This window comes from Phoenix dactylifera, unplaced genomic scaffold (genome assembly GCF_009389715.1).
Source record: "Phoenix dactylifera cultivar Barhee BC4 unplaced genomic scaffold, palm_55x_up_171113_PBpolish2nd_filt_p 000076F, whole genome shotgun sequence".
In the NCBI taxonomy this organism is placed as follows: domain Eukaryota; kingdom Viridiplantae; phylum Streptophyta; class Magnoliopsida; order Arecales; family Arecaceae; genus Phoenix; species Phoenix dactylifera.
Window position 1 is genome coordinate 1,024,630 of NW_024067675.1, and position 24,309 is coordinate 1,048,938.

Genomic DNA, 24,309 nt, shown 5'->3' on the forward strand with positions numbered 1-24,309 from the left:
TGTTCCTCAAGGTATGGTTGCTCTTGAATTGGTTGTTTTTTAATTATATTTGGAACTGGATTTTGAACAACAACTATATTTTCAATTGATTCTCTACTTGGTTCATCAATTGGTTTCTTTATTTTCTCAAACAATATGGTTCGAGAAAAACTACTGTTACTAGACTCATGATCCTTAAGAAATTTAGTATTTCTAGCTTCAACGATTGTAGATATGTGTGCGGGACAATAGAACTTGAATCTCTCGGAGTTTTCAGCATACCTAATAAAGAAATCGCTAACCGTTCTGGGGTCTAATTTCTTTATGTGTGGATTATAAATCCTCATCTCAACTGGACAACCCTATATGTGAACTTGGTTTCCATCCTTTCCACAACTCAAAAAGAGTCTTAGAAATAGCTTTAGATGGAACCCTATTTAGTACATATATAGTGCTTTTTAAAGCTTCACTTCATAGCTTGATAGGGATATTCGAATGACTAAGCATGCTCCTTACCATGTCCATCAGCGTATGATTCCTTCTTTCTGTCACACCATTTTCATGTGACGTTTCTAGCATTAAATATTGAGCAATTATGCCCTCTTCTTTAAGAAATATAGCAAATGGCCCAGGCATCTGTCCAAATTCCATGTACCTTCCATAATACTCTCCACCCCTGTCTGACCTTATAATTTTAATTTTCTTTTTGGTTTGTTCCTCTACCTCTGCTTCATATGTTTTGAAAGCATTAAGTGCCTCAGCCTTATCATATAAAAGATAGAGATACATATACCGAGTATGGTTATTAATGAATGAGATAAAATATCTCTGACCATCCAGGCAAGATGGGGTAAATAGTCCACAAAAATCTGTATATATTATCTGAAGAGTCTCAGAACTCCTTTTGGCTCCTTTAGTGGTCTTGTTGGTTTGCTCTCTCTTTATGCAATCCACACAAGTACCAAAGTCGGTAAAATCAAGAATATCTAGTACCCCTTTATTTACTAACTTCTTTATTCTTGCCATTAAGATATGTCACAATAACGAGGAGTTCTCCTTAATAATGTTCCTCTTTATGCCAATTTCATCATGCATGTTTGAAAAATTAGTTTCATATGAAGGATCTAAATTAATTTTGAATAATCCATCCGTCTGAAAACCATCACCAACAACATCATTGTTTTTTTATCAAAACAAATTTCTCATTACTAAAATTGAATTCATAACCAAATGGCAATAATCTTAAAACAGAAATCAAATTTCTAGGAAAGGATGGAATATAAAAAGTTCTTTTTAAATCCAAAACATAACCAGAATGCAAAACTAATCTAAATGTTTCAACTCCTTCGACTGGTGAACTCATCCTATTTTCCGAATAGATGCATCATTCATTTGTCATTGGTTTCCTTAGGGAGAGGAAGCCCTGTATGATATCGGCAATGCGAATTGTAGTACCAGAATCAATTCACCATGTATTATTGAAAATATTAACAAAATTAGACTCATAATATACAAGAGATAATAGATTACCTTTCTTTTCAAGCCACATTCTGTATTTGGTACAATCTTTCTTCACGTGTCCATTTTTTTTGCAAAAGAAGCATTCAACCTCATTGCCTTCATGTTTGGAAGATACTTTAGCATTCTTTCTTTTAAGAACACCTTGTTCTTTATGAGCTTTTCCTTTGCCTTCAGATGCCAAATTAGCAACTTCAAGAGTCTTATGTTTTAATCTCTTTTCCTCTTAAACACACATGGTCAGGAGTTCATTGATTGACCATTTTTCCTTATGTGTGCTATAGGAAATTTTAAAAGGACCATATTCCTTAGGAAGGGAGTTCAAAATGAAATGTACCAAAAATGACTCTGAAATCTCTATCTCTAAATCTTTGAGTCGAGCAGCAATGTCACGTATCTCCATAATGTGTTCATGCACACTTTTAGAACTATTATGCCTCATGTCTGAAAGTCTTTACATCAGGGTGCTAGCCAATGCCTTATCAGAGCTGATAAACTGCTCTTCTATAGCCTTCATAAAATCCTTTGCTTTATGGCAATCAGGGATCGAACCCCTGATGCCCTTACTGATATGAGACTTAATGAGCATCAAACTTAAGCGATTAGATCACTCCCACCATTCTTAAGAAGTCTTATCAATTGGCGAACTTGATTCCATGAGGACGGGTGGTTCATCCAACGAAACGCCAAATCAAGGTCCATGCATCCCAAAGTCAACAAAATTTTATTTTTCCAGTCAGAATAATTATCACCACTCAATAATGGAACCCTAAATGATTCAGTACTTAAAAACGTAGTAGGAACAACTGTAAAAACCAAGAACATATTATGCTATAAAACATTTCAAAATTAAAGTAAATTCAAACCTTCTTGTGGGCAAAGGTTGTAACATACATTGAATTCACTTAAACTTTATTAATAAGACTAGTAAATATTACACACTAAAAATAAGAAATTTTCATTATCTGTGGACATAGAAAATTTTCATTTTAGTGATGAATTCACTATCTTATTCCAATTAAGATAATAAAATAATTTTTTTTCTGTGGGCATAATAATTATTTCATTAACTTAATTGCAATATTAGATACCGTTTAATTTCTTAATTTGTCCCACCATTTTGAATGTAATCCAAAATTACACGTCACAATAATTTAAGATGTTGTGGCTACTCTCAAATTATCATGACTTTTTCTTTAAAAATGGTATCAAAATAAAGCTTTAATGAGATAAATACTTTATATGAATTATTATAATTCATCTTAATTATCCCAAATAATAACTTTACATGATTTATCCCTTTATGATAAAACTAATGCATTAAGTATGATAGTTAATGAACTTTAGATGTCTAGTTGAAAAATCCAAAGAATAACAGTCAGATCAGCTCCAGATCGGTGGTGGTGTACTAGGCTCATTTAAGTATCAGCCTTTCTTAGGCACGTAGGCCTTTTTGACAAGTTTTTCTTAGACACCGTTATTCAATGGATAATTTCACTAGATATTGTTCAATATTAATAAAGAATTCAAGACCTTTAGACAACAAGATTTCATCATAAATATCATACTAATAACATTATTTTATCCTATTATTAATCTTGTATAATGACTCTCCTTTGGGGCCGGCTCATTATGTATGATGTAAGTGTTCAATTTCATGATATGGTGATAAAAGACCTTTTATTGACTAAATTAATGCATTCAAAAATTTATGGAATGCTTTGGCTCGTTTAGGGGTGCAAATGGGTCGGGTCGGGTCCTGAGTGACCCCGATCCGATTTTTTGTTCGGGTCCTAATTTTGGACCCAGACCTGACCCAGTTGAAAATCAGGTTGGGTCGGGTCGGGTCCTAAGTGACCTCGACCCAATTCAGTTTTTTGTCCGGATCTGGGTCGGATCGGGTTGGATCCGGATCCGACTCGGATCCACTTTCTTTGTGCTCTTGGGAAAGAATTTGGGCAAATCTAATTTGGTCATGTCATAATTATAGGGTGCTGGTTGATCCCATGACTTGAAAGACTTGCAATTGACCTTCAGGGCAGAACGGATGGCCCATGACTTACAAACTAAGTCGGTCTACAAGCCAAATTTCATATCACACTATTTTTTATCTATACGACCGATTGGACGGAACTTGGTGTCTCGCTGCTCCCCTCTCAGGAGGACAAAAAAAAATCCCAGACCTTCCAAAATCCAATTCCATTGCAGAAAACTGGCACATGACCCATATTTAGTTCAGTGTTCCCTCTCTTTCTTCCTTCACAAGTTAAAAGAAACAAAAACCAAAAAACAGAAAAAAAAAAGCCAGCTACGGAGACACCAGAGGTATCAACAATGTAATAGATCGAGAGAGAATGCTGACGGGCCGAGGTTCCTTTGGATTCTGTGAACCTATGCTTGTTGCTATCCTTCCACGCTTGAACCCTCCTCCCCTTAGGGCTTTTCCTCCTCCTCCTACTCCTCCTCCTCCTCCTCCTCCTTCTTCTTCTTGTTTTTTTTTTTGGTGCAAAGCTTTCTCTCCTCGTTGGCTAGAATTTCCCATCCCTTAGGGAGCAAGCTAACAACCTCCTAAGAAACCCATATCTCCTTCCTTGTCTGCCTTGAAAACCCGCCATAAATTCACTTAGGGCTCGTTTGGTTCGCGGGAAGCATTTTCCTTCCTAGGAATATGATTCCTGGAAAACAAATTCCTAGGAAGAGGATGCCTAGGAAAGTACTTTTGGCATGTTTGGTTGACCATGGGAAAGTGACAAATTTCCAAGATGCTTATGTTTGGTTGGCCATCCACTTTCCTAGGAAAGTTATATATAATTCCTATTATGCCCTTAATAAAAATTAGGTTTTTAATGCCTCTTTAATGCTTCTTTAATGCTGAAGGGACTTTTTGGAAAAAAGTAAAAATGGAGCGATTCCCGCCTCATGGGAAAGTAACTTTCCCATGTTTCTCATGGGAAAGACTTTCCCATTAAATGTGGGAATCACATTCCCATGGGAATACAACTTTCCCTTCTCTCTCCTTTGAAAACTCCAACCAAACAAGAGGCATTTCATTACTTTCCCGTTGACCACACTTTCCCCCCTTCTTTTCCCGCGAACCAAACGAGCCCTTAAAAACGACCAACAGGCAACAGTACCAAGGCCCATACATAAAAAAAAAAACTCTTTTTTTGCTCCCCCCCCCTCTCTCTCTCTCTCTCTCTCTCTCTGGATCCATTCTGGTCGGGTCAGATCGGTAAATCCTGACCCGACCCAAAAAAGAATTCGGATCCAATTTTAGAACCCAACTTGGACCCGTGGTCCTACAATTCAGGTTGGATCGGGTCTACGCAGATCACGTCGGGTCGGATTATAGATCGACCCGACCCATTTGCAGCCTTAGGTTCGTCACCACAAATATGTAAAAATTTAATCAACTTTATGTCTTTTTTTATAGAAGATGCTTTAGCTTGTCTTATGCATGTATGACCATTGATCATGAAAATATGAACAATTTAAAATAATCATAATTTATCAAAAAAAACATCTAAATTGGTTATTTATGCAATACAATTCATTATAGGGAGAAATATATAATTATTAGTGTACTATTCTGTTATGAAATTTGAGTACAGGGACCAAATAAATATATTTAAGGACCTGTATGTAATAAACTTACTTCTGGAGATCAAATGTTGAAGACCCTTTTTGTAAAAAACGTACTGTCAGGGATCTATTAAATATTTTACGGACCTTTATGTAATCCAATTTTCTTTTGCGGATTAACTATAAATTTCGGAAGCCCCTTTTTTGAATTAACATACTGTTAGGGGTTCACTGCAAAAGGCACAATTTAAGCTAAACAGATTCGGGTTGCGGGTGGGAAACCTGGAAATCCGAAACCTCTTAACCTTTTTTTTTATGCAATCGGATTGGGAATTTGCGTCGGACTCCAAAACCCGAAACCCAAACCCGCTTCTTCATCTTTCCGATCGAAAGGGAAGAGAAGGGCCAAACCGGCAACCCCTTTCTCCCCTTACGGTGGTGGCGGCCGCCTTCTCCCCAGAACACGCTGGCTTCCGCCGCCGTACCTTCCTCCTTTTCCCCCTTTTTTTTGTGGTGGCACGGCCCGATGGAGATCCATGGTCGCGCCTGGCCAGTGGGCATTCCGGCCACCGGGAGAGGAGGCCACGACGCCTCGGCGGCGGCCGTGGCCTTCTCTCCCCTTTTCCCCTTCCGCCGTCGGCCATGGCAGACGTAGGCGGCGGCGACCATAGCCGCCGGCTCGCCCGGGGGGGGGGGGGGGCGGGCCGCAGCGGCTGCCAGGGAGGCGGTGGCCATGGCAGCCGTGGGCGGCGGCGGCCATGGCTGCCTCCTCTCCCCTCTTCTATTCTAAGCGGGTAAAGGGCTTTAAGAGAAGTGGGTTTAGTCCCAGATCGCAGAACATCTACACATGCTTAAATAACATAGCCTTTTTTTTGAAAAAAAAACAATAGCCGCCGGTGGTTGTTTTTTCTAGTTTTTCCGAAACACAGTTCTATTGGTATGCCAAACAACATGAGCCAGAGGTAGGCTCTGACACCACTAGTAGGAATACCATGCAGCGGATTAATAATAAACAAATAAATTTTTACTAACCTGAAGAGAAAGAAACCTACGAAAGATAGAGGAGATCTAGTGCTTCTATGATGAATCCACATGCTTATTTATAGCCCTAGATTAGGGATTTGGATCTTTATCTTTAAGATTTATCTCTAATTAATTTCTATCTATCATGGAATCACCTAATAAGAGTTTAATACTATTAAAGATTTATCTCTAATTAGTTTATATCCATTATGGAAACTACCTGATAAGAGTTTAACACTGTTGACTACAGTCAAGATGCTAGGGCACATCCTGGAGGTCCTTATGGAGAGCACCCCCTGGGAGATTGATGCAACAAGGATTGAGAAGGGGCTGTGCAAGATGGATGGTGTGGTTGCCATCCACGAGCTTCACATATGGGCCATCACCATGGGAAAGGACCTGCTAGCTTGCCATGTAACAAGCGCACCAGAGGCAGGCGCTGATCGCATACTTGATGAGGCGACAGGATATATCAGGAGGGAGTGTAACATCAGTCATGCGACCATTCAGATGGAACGCCTGTAGATTTGTTTTTGCTGAGTGGTATAACCAAGGGCGTTGGAATGGCAAGAAATTTATATACTATTAGCACTGTCTTTTAACTCAGCTGTCTCCTTTCTGCTTCAATAGCTAAATTTCTAATATACATTATGCAATAAACTTTAATAATGGAAGAGCACGTCACTAGCACGAATTGCATATTAAATAAAAAAAGCACGTTATATGGGTCAATATTATTGGTGTCAACATTAATAACAATAATTTTTGTAGGAAAGATTGTGCTCTCCATTCTCCATATAGATGGTGATATTAATCAAGTTGGCACCAATGATGGAAGTTTCTACTTCGTCATCAAAATTCATTTATAAAATCTTAGCTATTAAAATTTTATATTTATTATAATTTATTATGTCTCTATAATATATTATAAAAAATAATTAAAAAATCATATCTTACATATATTTCTTTGTTAAGATTTTTTTAATGCAGATTTTTTTTTATGTGAATGCTAGTTTTAATGTTTAGGTTTCTGCTCGGCTGTAATTAAAGTTAATTATTTGATGTACAACCAATATACATCTATTTAATTTTTTTATTTATTATAATTTATCAAAGTGTTATATTATAATTTAAATATAATTAAAAAATAGAAGCTGGTGCATCTCATATTTATTATTACGAAGTACAAAGTGCCCCGTATTAATTGACTTAACAAGCTTTAGATGAAGTTGAAGCTTTTTTTTTTTTCTTTTTTCAATTGACCGAGTCTGTTGACATGTAAACTAGAGTCTCATCGAATCTAGCGAGAAATTGGAGCCCGTGGAGACGTCGCCCATGTTTGGTGTCGTCATCGCACCCTCCCGCATCCACAAACTCTGTGCCTCGTCCAGCCCCACCGTTTCTTAAATCCTTCCACGAGCCTCTCTCTCTCTCTCCCCCTTCTCCTCCTCCTCCTATCTAACTAAGCCCCAGGGGAGATCTTGATCTTCGATCCATCCTCCGAGCTCCAGTCATGGCCGCCTCTACTTCAAACCAAGGTTTGGCGTTCTTTAATTTCATATGACGTATTCCTCTGTTCATCCCGTGATGCGTTGGCCTTCATTTCGATTTTGCTTGTGACTTTGATTCGATGCTGTAAATAATTTAGTCGGCAGGTGCAGATCGTTTAATAGGGAAATGGAAGTTCCATCTTTGATGTATTTAGAAACAGTGTGATTTCTGAGAGTTTTGTACTTTAGAATTATAAGAGTACGTTACTTAATTGGGGGAAAGTGGTCTTTGTCGAAGGAGACGAGCTTAATGGGTTTTTGAGAAGGAAAAAACATGTAAAAGAATCGATTTTTATCGAAGACAAAGTTTCTTCATGTGGGAAACATCGTCGCAATGATGAAAAAACAGTGACAACTTCTTGCTTTTCAAGTCAAAGCAAAACTAAATGGACTTGAGGAACCGTTTGTATTCTTGTGTCCTGGTTTATCAAGTACTAAGATGGATTTCACCAAAACATTGGCAAAGATGATTGATAAGAAAAGGAGAATTCTTGGTGGAACACTTTTTGGGATGTGGTGTTACTTTTCTTGCATCAGCATGGCACTATCTAGGCTCGTACGTGATATCAAAATGTAAGTTTTGTCCACCCAGCTAATATCCTGCTGATGCAAAAGTCATTGCACATCAGCTGTCTTACTTAAATTGTCCCATTATAAAGAAATCCTGTTATAGCATTCCTCACCCTATTATGAAGAAATCCTGGGGCAAGTTAAAGGGAAAGTCATGTGGTGAAAGTCCGAAGCAGGACTGCAAGTGTTCTTATTTGAGGTTTATTAATGGAAGGCTCAAACTGCTTATGAAAGGGATTGCTTTGGCACTAGGTATCTTGGTTTTCTGAGAATTGCTTGATTTCTTTCAATAAAAGTGAAATAGGTGATTGAGTGGTGTCTACTAATTGGCATTCAAAGGAATGCTATAGAGTTGGCGGTTATACTTGTTAGAGAGGGAACAAGAAAGAGAAAATAGTAGACACATCTCTACCGCAAATATATATCTGTGCCTTTTCAAATTTAAAGAAATTGCCCTTTCATTGTTTATCTAAATTCAATTTAACCTTAATTAGCTCACCTTTCCTATCAAAGAGACAACTTTTTATAAATTTATTCTCGAGATACAAACAAATGGGACAAGCTGCTTGATGCACATGGTTATCCTGTGTGCAAACGTCAAGTGATTCCTGTGTGCGGTCATGAACATGACCTTTTCAATCTTTTGACAGAAAATGTTATAACATCATGCATGCTGCATCGTGTTAGATTTTAGAACATTATAGCTAGCTGTCATGTGATTATTTGTTTGGTATCACTATGTTTCTTTTTATGGAAAAGTCTAATCCATGATGCTCAATTTGGCGGTAGAGCTATGATATTGTTGCATGATATAAATATTTGAATGATCAAGTTACTGATCCATGTTTAATCAGTCAAATGAAGAGTTTTTTCACTCACACATCAGGTAGTTGTTCGAAGGAAGTTATGAGTTCACGTATTGGATTGCCAGCACTAGACATCTCTGCTGCATTTCCTCAGGCAACACCTGCATCAATTTTTCCTCCATCGGGTAAGATTTGTAATTATCAATAGCTTACGCTAATTACTGACAATTAAGATCTGCTCCATCATCAGCACAAAATAATTGATATATGGGCTTTCGCATGACTCTCGTTCTGCTGTTCAGTATTTCTTTGTGAATCCTACATGAAAGTTAAGTCCTATTGCTTAAGATGCTCCCATGAAATTCAAAGTGCATTTCATGGTCAAGTTCAAAAGTTGAAACTTTTTTGTGAATATCTTTACCCTATGAAATGGTAGGCATAGGGTCTTTTTTTGTGTAGGTGTTGTTACCTACAATATTGTCTGCCTTGCCTCTAGCAATGTTTCGGACTATTGATGAAGATTCCATGAGATTTAATAATGCATCAATATTGACAATTGCATGTAGGGGTCCATTGTGTTATTTAGCTGATCCATTAAGAAGGCCTGTCTGGATTCTGTTATATATTTGTACAAACTCTTATCTGTATATAAGAAATGCAATTTGAGCCTTCAACTCATTTGAGAGGGATGGAGGGGGAATTGAAGGAGGCTGCATAACCTGCACTACCAAGATTCTCAAATTACTGGAGATCACTTTCAGAAAAGAACTAGTTATCCTACATATGTATATTGTTGGAGATTCCAAATTAAATACCATGCTATGACCTGTCGTGGACATCCTATTTTGGTCGGAATAAAGCCCTATTAAATTGGGCGAAATGTTTGTTGTTATTGGACCTGAAACAGATTGAATCTGTTAAAAAAATCTCCCCCCTGCACCCCCCCCCCCCCCCAACCCTTTCTTATTTAACTTCTGCTAGCATATTGAATTTTCATTCTGTCATTTGCAGCATCAGATTATTACCAATTTGATGATCTGTTAAGCCCTGAAGAAAAGGCTTTGCAAAGAAAAGTCCGAGAGGTCATGGAAAAAGAAGTAGCTCCCATAATAGCGCCGGTAGATTTTTTCTTTTCATGCATTTTTTTTCTAAATACCAAATGCTTTTTGCCTTGGACACCATTCATCATAACTTATATGCTGGAGATATTTCAATTTCTAATGTTTTCTTCCTTCAGCAAGGCTATTGCTTTCACACTATCTACATAAGTGCATATGCACACAGATTTGAATGTCATCCATACAACCTGCTTTTCTGAATCCAGATATAGTAATTCATGGTAGTATTAAGATACAGAATTTTTGTTGTTTCTGTAAATCAATCTGCTCAAATCACATGCATTGTTTGAAATATAATTATAGCACGGTTCAATCTTTTTGAAACTCCTTTATTTAGCCTGTGAACTTTCAAGAACAGTTCAAAAGTGATTCTATTAGGTTATTCATTCTGTGAATAACTGAAAGCACCTCATTGAAGGAATTCCCATTATCTCAAATATCATAGCCATTCCCATGGAAAATCTGCAAAAAAGAAAAAAATATCCAGCACTCTGAACTACCTCAAGCTGTTAGTGCGTCAAATGTTAACTGTCATTTTAATAACCTTGGTGCTCCAAACATCAAACAGGAAAAAGATTGTGATATAGTGTTTTGCAAGATCACTGAATTCAGCTTGTAGACATGTAGTGATGCATCAACAATCATATTTTGCTGATGCTGATTGCTTTTTTTCCTTCCTCATCCAACTAAGGTGGTCGCCAGGTTGTGAACATAATTTTCTTGTAAACATTCAGTTAGTCCATGAGTTGCGAAAATTATAATGATATCTTCTAGAAGAGCTTAAAAGATCAGTAGGAGACCAAGAATGATACTGATGACTACTATGAAAAGATGCTACCAAGTGTAGTTGAGAATTCTTGAATTGGGTGCAACTGGTTGTCTGTTTAAATTCTTTTGACATGTATTATTTCGCTTAGTTTAGTTTTATCTTGTATCTTGTAGAGAAGGGTATTTCACTCTGTTAAGTTATATCATGAGGGTTTTCTACTTTATATGTAAAACTTATGTAATGCTTTTTTTTTTTTTCCAGGTATGCATAATAAGCCCAAACATAAGTTATGTGGTCTTGGCATTCTTCTTCCTACACCTAAAATTTGCCTAACTTTTCACTTCATTAGCACTTTGCTTAGTTTATTGAATGGAGCTCTTGATGTATTATGCATATTAAAGTAACCTAAAATTTGCCGCTTTGACACCTTTATGCAAGCTTCAGTTTCAGGTGATGTAGACTAGATCAACTATGAGTGCTAGTTTACTTTTGTTGTTTGCTATATTAGTATTTCTTGCTTATTTGTTTATCTCAATATCTAAGCTCTTCAATGTAAGACACCTGTTTCTGGAGTTGGTGCTTCCATATATGTGATTGGTACAAACTTTGTTCCTTAGTATTGGGAGAAGGCAGAGTTTCCTTTTCATGTAATTCCTAAGCTTGCTGCCTTGAGTGTTGCTGGAGGAACTATAAAGGTACTGTTCCATATTCATCCTTGACTGAGGTTTAAAACCGTGCAAAGAGGCATTTTAGACATTGTTCTTAACAGGGCTATGGATGCCCGGGGCTCTCTATTACTGGAAGTGCTATTGCTACAGCAGAAATTGCCAGAGTAGATGCAAGCTGTTCAACCTTTATTTTGGTGCATTCTTGCACGGCCATGCTTACAATTGGTAAAAATTCCAGTTGATATGTCCAGATTTTATGGCCACTTGTTAATTTCATGAGAATGCTGAGAAACAGATTTTTGAAAACTGAGTTTTTTCTTTGCATATCTTGTTCCTTTTTGTCAAGAATAGCACTGTGTGGGTCGGAGGCACAAAAACAGAAATACTTACCATCACTAGCTCAGTTGCATACTGTTGCTTGTTGGGTAAGTGTAAAATACATATTTGATATGTTCAGTGAGAATCAGTATGGTTTTTCATTAATCAAGTTATATATCACAGGCTTTGACTGAGCCAGACTATGGAAGTGATGCAGGCTCTTTAAGAACCATGGCAACAAAGGTTTGCTACTTAAGTATTGTATCAATTAGTTATACCATCTTATACCACATATGATCGTTTACTAAATACTTGCAAATTGCTATCGTTCCTTAAGCGCTCAGTTTCACTTGCATGGTATTTATGGTATGTCAAATATTGTGGTGGAACAGGTTGCAGGAGGTTGGATAATAGATGGCCAAAAGCGTTGGATAGCAAACAGTACTTTTGCTGATGTGTTAGTTGTTTTTGCTAGAAACACAAGCACATACCAGATAAATGGGTAAATTGTACTGTACTTTCTCTATATTCTTAATTGTATGTGAGTGCATTTGCAGTGCAATTATGGAGCTTTTGAATTAGTGCTTGTGCAAAAAAAATTTGGAGTGCAAACTCATTATCCTGGTATTAAGAAACTGAAACACTTTAAGATGCCAGATTTATTTTGGCGAAATGCTTCTAGCTTTTTTTTATTGTTTCCAGGTTCATTGTGAAGAAAGATGCCCCTGGATTGAGGGCTACAAAAATGGAAAATAAAATTGGTCTGAGGATTGTTCAGAATTGTGATATTCTCTTTAAGAAAGTTTTTGTTCCTGATGAAGACAGGTTGCCAGGTGTTAATTCTTTCCAGGATACAAACAAGGTACTGGTCCATGTTTTATCTTTTGGCTTGTTTTGGTTGATCAATAATGGTATGGAGGAGTAAGAATAGACTGAGTATCTTAATGCCTCTCAGAAAATATGGTCCTAAATCAAGTGGAATGGAGGAAAAGGATTCATGTAGCTAGCCCTAACTAGTTTGGGGGTAACGCTTAGTTGAGTTGAGTTGAGTATTATGATTTAACTCATACCTGAATTGAAAATAAATTCTTGTTCTTCATAGACTTGTTAAAAAAAAAAAAATCTATTTGCTTCTCCTTCATTACTCATTTTTTTTTTTACATATAAATGAGGCCTTATTCAGAACTTTCAGGTAATAGGTAGTAAGCTTTGATGCCTGAGTTGATCAAAGCAGCAGATTTGCCTTTTGTAACAAATCTGGGTGGAGTTGAGTTCTTTGCTAGCTCTTTTCCAATTTCATGGAGTGAGATTTGGTAGTCATAGGATAGGCTTCAAGACAAACTGGATTCTGCTATCAACATTAAACCAAATATGGATGAGTTTTGCATGATGACTGATCAGAATCTGCTCTGACATACCAGTATTCTTGTTTTCGCTTTTAATCAAAATGATCAAATGATTTGCACTCTAGGAAGGTGAACTTCATATCTACAAAAAAGGGGCACGAGCTACCGAATATATATGGCGGAAAATCAAGAATTTTAGTAGGTGATGTATTTTATGATTTAGAGCTGGTCAACATCAATGTTGTCTGTGCTGAAATTGCTTGTCCCCACCTTTTCCTTACATAACATTTTCTCTTGCTCTCCATGTATGTCACCCTTGTGCTCCTTTTTATATGCTCAAAAATAGCAATTGCACTTTCAATACGAACACATAATTTTCACTACGTGGAGCACTTATATTTCTGCCTGCTTGAAGCAGGTCCTTGCTGTTTCACGTGTTATGGTCGCATGGCAACCTATTGGCATATCAATGGGTGTATTTGACATGTGCCACAGGTATAACAAATTCAATTGCTATCTGCATATCTTGTATGCATGTTCTAAGAGATCAGATGGCATAGGTACCTAAAGGAGAGGAAGCAATTCGGAGTTCCATTGGCGGCATTTCAGATTAACCAAGAGAAGCTTGTGCGCATGCTAGGTAATATTCAAGCAATGCTTCTCGTTGGTTGGCGCTTATGCAAATTGTACGAATCTGGAAAGATGACTCCAGGTCATGCTAGCTTGGGAAAGGTTGCGTATGATCAAGGCACTTCTTTTTGGTTGTCATTTTGTTAATAGGACCAATTTCCATAGCAATCGGTCACTGCAATCATGCACTTTTGTTCTTCAGGCATGGACTTCCTTGAAGGCGAGGGAGACTGTCTCTCTTGGTCGAGAATTACTTGGTGGCAATGGAATCTTGACTGATTTTCTAGTGGCAAAGGTACAGCAGATTCTTGTCTATAGTTTTCTTTTCCCCCCCTCCAATTCTGAATCTTATGTCATCATTGGTTTGCACCAATTAATATAGCTTCTACTTTCGATATCTGCATGCTCAGGGAAATTAAGTGCATGAAATCCCTTAAGTTGAAGGAGTAATCTGGGAAAATTTTGAACATCACGAAACCTTTTTAACATTATATAAACTTACCCATTAAGTGCCTTCTTATCCTGTTATCCCCTTATCCTAGGATGGCACATACTTTTTGGAAAACAAAAATATTCTAAATTAGATATAATTATCTATATTTTTTTCTTCTTCTGAGGAACGTAGTTTTTTAATTGCAAAAATTTCATAACCAGTAAGTCTTGTCCCATATACATAAACATCTTAATGATTCTTTCTCTCCATTTGCTCCTACGACGTATTGGCATTCCATTTTAAAGATATGATTTGGAATTATGTTTATCCATTCTTTTGTTTGCTGTTTAGTTCCTTAGGGCGGTGCTCAATGAAATATGATCCTTTCATTTTTCTTTTACAAAAAACAACTTAAAGGAAAATAGTGCAGAAATTATACCGGGTCAAATTACTAAGCTACATATTGTTCTCCTTTGAAGGGATGATTGTTTATGAATCCATACCATATAGCACTCATTATCAGATGATATGGACTAATCATTGGATAAAAGAGATAGGAATGGAGTTTTGTGACAAATGGACCAGTTGTATGGGCAGACTACAAGTCTAATTGAGATCAAGTTCATCATGTTCTAGTTAGTTATTCTTTGTGTGAAGTCCCAGCTTTCTCGTCAACTCATAGAATCTTGCTATGCATGGTTTTTTTATTGTCCTTGTGGTTGATTAAGCCTTTAGCAAAGCAGTTGAGGATAAATTCATGGGAAGGAATTTCACATGTGGAGGCTTTTTAAATCTATACATGGACTACTCTCTTAAAATTTTAGTTGGTTCCTGGCCATCTATCCAACAACACATGTGCAACTCCTTTTGTTGCCACAACGATCCTGATCTTTCTTCTTCCAATGTCTACGGGGAGATAAAACTTCAGGTATTGAAATCCAAATTATGGAATTTACTCAGGTCTGTGAAGTCTGGTAAACATCTGCTTGCAGACTTCAATGAATCTTCATGTGGTACCAAGCAATTTGATTTGTCAAATTCATTAGTAGTAAGATTATGTCTTTGCATCTGTGCTGCATTTTAGTGTTAGTTTCAGGTTTGCGGTGAATTGAACAAAATTAACAAGCCATGTAGTCTTTTATGTGGAACCTCAAGTGCCCCAAGGAGAGAGTGATTCTTGACAGTTTGTGTTCAACATTTGCTGTCTAGAAATTGTTCTTTCATCGACACTATGTTATTAATCAAGATAGGGCGAAGGTGCATGATACCTGAAGTCTGAACGTTGTCCGATTCCTATAATCTTGTGATTTCAGGCATTCTGTGATATGGAGCCCGTTTTCTCATATGAAGGCACCTATGATATCAACAGTTTGGTGACAGCTAGAGAAATCACAGGGATTGCAAGCTTCAAACCTGCTGTGTTGGGAAAGGCAAGTCGCCTTTAATTTCAGTGGAATAAGCGCATACAAGCCTTAATTTCAGTTAAAATCCTGCGATCAGAGCATACTGGATATAATATGGGGCATGGACCATAGAATTGATGATGGCTACTGAAAGATTCTAAGTGCAACTGGGTTCAACAACAACAGGATAGTGTTGCGTGAATAAGATCAGCCCAAAACCTATGTTATGTTAGAATTTATTGTATCAATGGGTGATTCTGATGGGTGTCACATATCGTTTGTAATGGTTTAAGACTGCATAATATTTGGCTATGAAATGTAAATAAAGCTCAAAATGGACAGCACGGAATTGTAATATTTGGCTGGGATAGCACCTCCGTGTTCCAATTTTTTCTGCGAGGCCATAAATCTAAAGCCTTTGGAGCTGCCTTATCCCAGTTGGCTTCAAAAGGATCATCAACCAGTGAAATGGAATTACCGTTCCCCGACGTCGAGATAAATTGACTGGAGAAGTACTCCAGGTCTTGGTAAACGGATCTCCAGATAGGCGAGCACTTTCCAGGGTCGAAGAGTTGGTTTTTTTTCTGCTGGATTTGTAGGCGATTAGGGGTCATGACGAGGAGTGCCTTTTCTAAGGAATGTAACATAATGCAACGTAAATAATGATATTATAGTGTTTTTTTTATTCTACAACCGTTGACTACTAGACATGCCTGGGTACCAATTAGTTCATTCTTATCTGTTTGATTAAATTTTTATAAGATATAAATGATCGGTGAATTGAGATCATGAAACGCACGTTTATAGCCCACATACAAGTGCAATTTGTGTTATTAGTCCAGATGCATCTAAACCTCACTCGCCCCTCCATCCTTCCACGCAATTATCAGGAGTCTTTGCCAATGTATTGGTACTTTTGCCCTCTTCTAACTTTTACTTTGTCTTTACAGTGATTTACAGTCAAATTACTAGCTTATATCTATTGTGACAGCACAAAATTTTCGAGATGGACGCCTCCATAGCCATGAATGCTTGAAACTTTGAATATCGCATTTAAACAAGAATGAGATCTACTTCATCATCAACCATTAGATGGAAGGTGGATGATGCACCGATGTACACATGGGCATATTGATTTTTAATTTTAAGATTGAGTCCCACAAATCTAAAAGTGAATGTAAGTCCATTTTTCTCTATAAAGCATTTATGTATGACATGCACAATAGAGGAAAACCTCAATACTAGTGTCTGCAACCTAATTGATCTAGGTGAACATGGTAAATACTACATGATATAGTGTTATCCTCTCCGCCCGCCCACCCCGCCCCCCCTCTTCCTCTATTTATCCATCTATCTATGCATCTATCTCTCTCTATGTTTGTCTACTCTATTGGATTTGCCACCGGAGAATGTGGCCTTTTTCCAATGCCATAAAATACTAGGTGACTAATATGATATGGTTAATTGTATTGATCCGAACACACATATAGTAATTTGACAAAATCATTGCAAACAAGTTTTTCCTTCATGAAAGGCTGCATATATTTTTTTTTTCGTTTGAAAAATGAAATATAAATTGTTGTGGTTGAAATCTGGCCTGAGGGTGACCACGTCGGAAGAAGTCGAGGAGACGCCGGCTGGGATGGAGAAAGAAGGTCACCCCCCGCGTGTCGGGGTACCTGCACGAATCCTTGTCTGGGGATTCCGGCGAAGGCCCTCCGATGGCTAAGTTAGCCGAATTTTTGTAGAGGTTTCTGAGTAGCTTAGATGGCCTCTTGTAGCTTAAAATAGCTTATAACGGCCTGTAAAAACTTGTCAAGCTTACCGAGGGCCTTTCCTACCCCCTTTTTATAAGGCGAGAGTGACGGCTGTTACCTGAAATCTCGGGCTGAGATGTGATCGGCTGGCCAATAGTTGGAGATAGCGTGTTGGCAGATGCGGTGGAATGTGACCCTTGGCAGGTGTGGCAGGGTATGGCCTTTGGTTGGTGCGTCATGGCATGGCCAACAAGCAAGGAGCTGGCCAAGCTAGAGTGTTCGGCCATGTGTGCCGGCGTGGGCGTGCGCGCAGGTTCGACTGCAGGCAAAGTCGGGCAGGCTTAGAGGCTGCGACGTGTGCTTGGCAAGGTCGGCTCTGGCCTCTAGTGGAGGCCGGCTCAGCGTTTGGTGAGCTGAGGTCGGCCTGGCCTCCCCCTTGAGGTCGGTTTGGCCTTTGGCGGGCTGAGGTCGGCCTGGCCTCTGATCGAGGTCGGCCTGGCTCTTGGCGAGATCGAGGTCTGCTCGACACTTGATGGGGCGTCGTTGCCTGCAGTCGAGGGAGCCTCATCGGCTCGTGGTTGACACTGCAGGGTGCCCCGGAGCTCGGACCGAGATGTCATTGTACCTTTGGTCGAGGGAGCCTCTTTGGTCCGCTCGGCTCTAAGGTCTGCTTGGCCGGAATTGGGTGACTCCATGCCGGTGTGGGACGATCCATTTTGCTTCCCATCATTTGCCCTTCGACTTTCGAGTTCGAGTCGTTCTTTGGCTTGAGCGAAGAAAGTAACCGAGCTGTGGATCGTCTTGTGCTACAGCCACATGTCTGTGAAGGTTTATATGCCGTGTGGGGTGCACCTCTCTTATCTTTAGAGCTAATCGATTTTAGGCCGAGCTTCTTGAGCCGAGCTTCAAGCTGTCACGTCATTTCTAGCAGAAGTGATTGGGGGAGCTCTTCAATGCGTTGTGTGCGTGCTCCCATTCAAGGCGTTATTTGATGGTATGCGAAGAATCAATTATCAATGCCCCGTTCTCCAAGGCGGCCATCATGATGACCTCTGGATCTGCAGAGCTGTTGATGGATCTGCAGAGCTGGTATGCAAAGGATCAATTATCAGTGCCCCTTTTCTGGTTGTCTTTTCTGGTGAAGTCTCGGATAGGTGCCTTTTTTTCCTTTCAGTCGTTCGGAGGGTTATTACCTTTTTCTATCTTCTTCTTTTCCTTTGCCTTCTCCTCCTTTTCTTTTCTTTCCTTTGGTTCTCCTTAAGCAAGCCGAAGTCCTTGATTGCAATGGGCTCGCCTGTGAGAGCTCCTGTGCTTAGTGTGGGTCCATCCCAGGTTCGGGCTTCTTCGGGTGCGGGGGAGGCCGAGCTCGGAGTGGACCACAGTCCGAGCGAAATTAGCTCAACTTTGACCGAAGAGCAGCTAGGCTTGGTTCGGGCCCAGTTTTTCTTTCTGCTTGAGTTCACTCTTGAGCTTTTGGGGCCTGGGGATCGACTCACTGATCCTCCTTAAGGTCAGATCGGGGTGTATGTGGAGGCACTCCGAGCCGGACTGAGGTTTTCTCTTCACGGGTTCATGAACGAGCTTCTAGCGACTTATCGCCTCGCTTCGAATTCTTGTAGAATGATCATCGGCTTCCTTTCTCTTTGCCTCGCTCACGATTTTCCCACCTCGGTAAATGTCTTTCGGGCTTGCTTTGTGTTGAAAGCTAGCCCTGCAGACAAAGGGTGGTGGTACTTTTCTTTTCGAAGAGGCCGCATACTCTTTCGAGGTGCTCCTTCCTCTATTCATGGGTGGAAGATAAATTTTTCTTCTTGACTTCCGAACGGTCGTGAGAGTTTGATCCGACCTGGGGCTCGCCATTGACCACGGCGAACAATAAAGCCCCCAAGTTATCATAGTCCGAGCAGGGGATTCTGGACAGGCTGCTTAGGCTGGGAGGAAATCTGAAGCTTTTCGAGTTGCTCACTGAGGAGGCCTTAGTAAACATCGGCCTGTGTTCGGCTCATCTCGAGGGTAAGGATGACGAAGTCATTTTTCTTTCTTTTTCTTTTTCTCATACTTGATTTTCATTGAGGTTCCTACTGTCAGAAATTGCTGGAATGATCTTTAGCGACGAGACCATGATGGCCAAATATAATAAGAGGGCGGCCGCCTTGGGTGGAGCTCGGCCTGAGCCGAGGTCGAAGAGTCGATTCTTCCTTTGGTGCCATGTGGGGTGAGCCCGCTCCTGAAGCCGAGCTGCTCCCGCCGATTGAAGAAGTGGCTCAAGGGGGGCTGCGATGGAACAAGCAATCGCAGCGCCTGGCGGCGATATTCAGAGGGCCCGTAAGGTCATCCGATTGCGGAGATCGTGTCTTGAGCCTAGGAGTTGACTTGGGGTCCCGGCTCCTTCTAGGGTCCCAACTTCTTCTGGGGCCTCGAGCTCCTTGAGAGCTATCCCCGCTCCCTCCGAGCCCGGGAGGACACCATTCCTACCTAGGAATCAACTATTCAAGGGCGATTTGGCCCTCGAATCTAGCGACGTTGCTCGCGAGGTCTTTCGTGGTGCCACGCTTCTAGCCGACCGAGAACAGCTGGAGCAACTGGGGTTCGAGGGCTTCGTTGCTCAAGCATATTCTACTAGCGTCCTGGTGAGTAATGTCATACTCTTACTTTTATATTTTTCCAAATGCTCGACCTCGGCTAATGTTTTGTTTCTTGTGTCAGCACCTTCATGTGATTGGCATGTTGGTAACCGCCGCGTCCAACTACCGGGACTGGGAGAGGTCGTCTCGGTCAAAGGTTGAGGCCATCGAGCGATAGAAGCAGGAGGTCGAGGCCCAGGCGACGGCTGCCAAGCAACGACAGCAAGAGGCCAAGGAGAGGGTGAAGACAACCGAAGCTCAGATCGTGGTCGGGCTCACCCGGATTTAGGAGGTGGAGCTTGAGCGCGACCAAGCTCGTTCGGCGCTTCAAACCGTCGAAGGTCGATTTCTGAGCTTGAGGCTGCACTAGCCGGCCAGAAGTACAAAGCCAAGCAGCTCGCTAGGTTGACCGAGGAGCAGGTCTGGGAGGCCATTCAGAATTACTGCCAATCCAAGGCATATCTGGAAAAGCTGGTGGAGGAGGCCACTGATGGCCTGATCCGGAGTTTCGAGAACTGACGCGATCAAGCACAGCGACTCTGCTAGTCGACTTCAGCGGCCTTCGTCCGCTTCTGGCTGGAGCCGCCAAGTCTGCGATCACGGCTGAAGTGGGCGAGCTTGCTGAGTTGCGCGAGCTCATCACCGACGTGGACGGGGATGCTCCTGAGGCCTCTGCTGAGGTAGGAGTTGGGGCTACTGCAGAGGTCGGGCCCTAGACTACGCATGTCGCCTGAGCTTTACCTCCTACTTTCTTTTCCTTTTTTTGCCATTTTTGTAAAGCAGGCTACTTAGGTCTTTTTGTAGTTGACCTGTTTTTTATTCAAACCGACCTCAAGGTTTGTATCTTTTGTACTTGGCCTTTTAACGTCAATAAAGCATACTTTTTCTCCAAGTACACTTTTTCTCTGTGTGCTTGAGCTTGTCTTGCTTCATGTCTTGGATTTTTGCGCTTGGCATTTGCTTCCAACTTGGATTTAGAATAGTCTTGCAAGTCGATAAAGAGCTCACTGCTTCCAAGTTCGTTCGTTCGCGCACTTTAGGCGCTGAGGTCGGACATCAGGTCTGCTTCGGGCTTCTGAGCTCGGAACCCTATTTAACTTTCATTGTAGTTTACCAGGGTATCTTTTCAGTAGAGGGTCGTCGTAGATTTTGATGTCTTTTGACCTTGTAGATCTTTTTAGGCTTTAATTTGGCGCGTGCGGATTAAGGTCGAGGTGCTCTTAAGTTTTTTTGGGGTCGAGGGAGACTCTTCGGCTTGCGGTCGGTGCAGCAGAGCGCCCCGAGCTCAGGCTGGGGGCATCATTGTAGATTCCGTCGTTGTAGATACCTGCGGTCGAGGGAGCCCTTAGGCTCACGGTCGACACTGCAAGGCGCCCCAAGCTCGGCTCAGGGGCGTCATTGTAGATTCCATCATTGTAGATACCTGCGGTCGAGGGAGCCCTTGGGCTCGCGGTCGACATTGCAGAGCACCCTGAGCTCGGCTCCGGGGCGTCATTGTAGATTCCGTTGTCATAGACCCTACGGTCGAGGGTGCCTCTTGGGCTCGCGGTCGACATTGCAGGGCACCCCAAGCTCGGCTTTGGGGTGTCATTGTAGAATCTGTCATCGTAGATACCTGCGGTCGAGGAAGCCCTTAGGCTCATGGTCGGCACTGCAGGGCTCGAGCTCGGCTCAGGGGTGTCATTGTAGATTCCGTCGTTGTAGATACCTACGGTCGAAGGAGCCTCTTGGGCTCGTGGTCGACACTATAGGGCATGCTGAGCTCGCCTCAGGCACGTCATTGTAGATTCTGTCGTCGTAGATACATGTGGTCGAGGGAGCCTCTTGGGCTCATGGTCGACATTGCAGGGCGCCCTGAGCTTGGCTCAAGTGCATCATTGTAGATTCCGTTGTCGTAGATACCTGCGGTCGAGGAAGCCTTTAGGCGCGTAGTCGACATTGCAGGGCGCTCCGAGCTTGGCTTTGGGGCGTCATTGTAGATTCAGTCATCATAGATACCTGCAGTCGAGTGAGCCCTTGGGCGTGCGGTCGACATCGTAGGGCGTTCCGAGCTCAGCTTTGGGACATCATTGTAGATTCAGTCGTCATAGATATCTACAGTCGAGTGAGCTTCTTAGGCTCGCGGTCGACACTACAGGGCGCCCCGAGCTCAGCTCCGGAGTGTCATTGTAGTTTATGTTGTCGTAGATACCTGCGGTCGAGGGAGGCTCTTGGGCTCGCGGTCGACATTGCAGGGTGCCCCGAGCTCGGCTCCGGAGTGTCATTGTAGTTTATGTCGTCGTAGATACCTGCGGTCGAGGGAGGCTTTTGAGCTCGCAGTCGGCACTGCAGGGTGTCCCGAGCTCGGCTCCAAGGCGTCATTGCAGATTTCATCGTTGTAGATACCTACAGTTGAGGGAGCCCTTGGGCTTGTAGTTGACACTGCAGGGCTCCCCGAGCTCGGCTAAGGGGAGTCATTGTAGATTCCATTGTCGTAGATACCCACGGTCGAAGGAGCCTCTTGGGCTCGCGGTCAACACTGCAGGGCGCCCCGAGCTTGGCTCTGGGGTGTCATTGTAGATTTCGTCGTCGTAAATATCTGCAGTTGAGGGAGCCTCTTCGGCTTGCGGTTGACACTGCAGAGTGCCCTAAGCTCGGCTCCGGGACGTCACTGTAAATTCTGTCGTCGTAGATACCGACGGTCGAGGGAGTCCTTGGGCTCGTGGTCGATACTGCAGGGCGCCCCGAGCTCGGCTCAGGGGCATCATTGTAGATTTTATTGTCGTAGATACCTGCAGACGAGGAAGCCTCTTGGGCTCACGGTCGACACTGTAGGGCGCCCTGAGCTCGGCTTAGGGGCGTCATTGTAGATTCTGTCGCCGTAGATACCTATGGTCGAGGGAACCCTTGGGCTTGTGGTCGACACTACAGGGTGCCCCGAGCTCAGCTCTGGGGCGCATTGTTGATTCCATCGTTGTAGATACCTGTGGTCGAGGAATCCCTTGGGTTTGTGGTCGACACTGCTAGGCGCCCCGAACTTGGCTCCGGGGCGTCATTGTTGGCTTGGTGGCTCCTGTAGATTCCTTCTCGGTTGGCAAGGGAGTGGCCTACGCTGCTGCCCCCCGAGGTCGAGGAGCTATCGAGATGTAAGATCTGAGACTATCCAGAAGCCTCTTCTTTTTTTGGATCGAGCTCGGATTGGGGCGGACCCCATCTTTGATGGTTGTTCCCGAGCTTAGGGCTTTAAACTTCGGCACAGGCTCTTGGGCAATGGCTATGTGATAAGCCCTCCGAGCTTGGGGATCGAGCTCGGCGGAAGTTTCGGTAGTGGCAACGCTCCCCTTCGTCGGCCATCGTGCTGCTTGGCAGGGGAATGGCATCGCGAGTGCCGTCCTATGGACTCGCGCCTGTAAGGAGGGGGCGCAGGCTGGGCTCTTGCCTGCTGCAGGTCTTGGATGGCCACAGTGAGTGACTGGACTTGTTGGACGAGCAGACTGAACTGCTTTGGCGGGACTTGAGGGGTTTGATCTGCCGGTGCCGCAGGGGGCGGGCTTTGGAGTGAGTTTTTGGGAGTTGGTACCTGGTGCCTCGATGCGTTAGAAGCTCCTCGACTCCTTAGCATCATGATCACGACTCAGGCCCTTCCTCTAGCACCAAATGTTGTGGTTGAAAACTGGCCTAAGGGTGACCATGCCGGAAGAAGACGAGAAGACGTCGGCCAGGATGGAGAAAGAAGGCCACCTTCCGCATGCCGGGGTACCTGCACAAAGCCTTGTCCAGGGATTTCGGTGAAAGCCCTCTGATGGCTAAGTTAGCCGAACTTTTGGAGAAGTTTCTGAGTGGCTTAGATGGCCTTTTGTACCTTAAAATAGCTTATAATGGCCTGTAAAAACTTGTCAAGCTTACTAAGGGCCTTCCCTACCCTCTTTTTTTAGGCTGACGGTGCCTTCTGTTATCTGAAATCTCGGGCTGAGATGTGATCAGCTGGCCAATAGCTAGAGATAGCGTGTTGGCAGATGCGGTGGAATGTGACCCTTGGTAGGTGTAGCCCTTGGTTGGCACGTCATGGCGTGGCCAGCAAGTAAGGGGCTGGCCAGGCTGGAATGTTCGGCTATGTATGCGGGCGTGGGCGTGCGCTCAGGTTCGATTGCGAGCGAGGTCGGATAGGCTTGGAGGCCGCGACGTGTGCTTGGCGAGGTCGACTTTGGCCTCTAGTGGAGGTCAGCTCGGCATTTG

The 24,309-nt window shown here is 42.3% G+C and overlaps 1 protein-coding gene across 2 annotated transcripts; it reads left to right on the forward strand.

The window, feature by feature from the left end:
• Window positions 1-7,418: 7,418 nt before the first annotated feature.
• LOC103706627 (acyl-coenzyme A oxidase 4, peroxisomal-like) lies at window positions 7,419-16,403 on the forward strand. Of its 2 annotated transcripts, none has more exons than XM_026804676.2 (13): window positions 7,419-7,640; window positions 9,109-9,213; window positions 10,040-10,146; window positions 11,533-11,610; window positions 11,685-11,808; window positions 11,935-12,008; window positions 12,085-12,144; window positions 12,294-12,403; window positions 12,604-12,763; window positions 13,666-13,742; window positions 13,808-13,979; window positions 14,080-14,172; window positions 15,076-15,616. In XM_026804676.2, exons 1-13 carry the CDS (start codon window positions 7,616-7,618, stop codon window positions 15,124-15,126), a joined length of 1,236 nt encoding a protein of 411 aa, XP_026660477.2. In that variant the 5' UTR covers window positions 7,419-7,615; the 3' UTR covers window positions 15,127-15,616. The 2 variants fall into 2 exon arrangements, with proteins under 2 accessions (XP_026660477.2, XP_008789014.2); XM_008790792.4 differs by lacking the exon at window positions 15,076-15,616 and adding an exon at window positions 15,624-16,403 and having other exon boundaries at window positions 7,427-7,640.
• Window positions 16,404-24,309: the final 7,906 nt, after the last annotated feature.

What these genes read in the sequence shown, in the direction of transcription:
- LOC103706627 (XM_008790792.4), top strand. Translation starts at nt 7,616, where the DNA reads ATGGCCGCCTCTACTTCAAACCAAG. An exon ending in AGCACATACCAGATAAATGG is followed by an intron (nt 12,404 to 12,603) that starts GTAAATTGTACT and finishes TATTGTTTCCAG; the next exon opens with GTTCATTGTGAAGAAAGATG. An exon ending in CTTTCCAGGATACAAACAAG is followed by an intron (nt 12,764 to 13,665) that starts GTACTGGTCCAT and finishes TGCTTGAAGCAG; the next exon opens with GTCCTTGCTGTTTCACGTGT.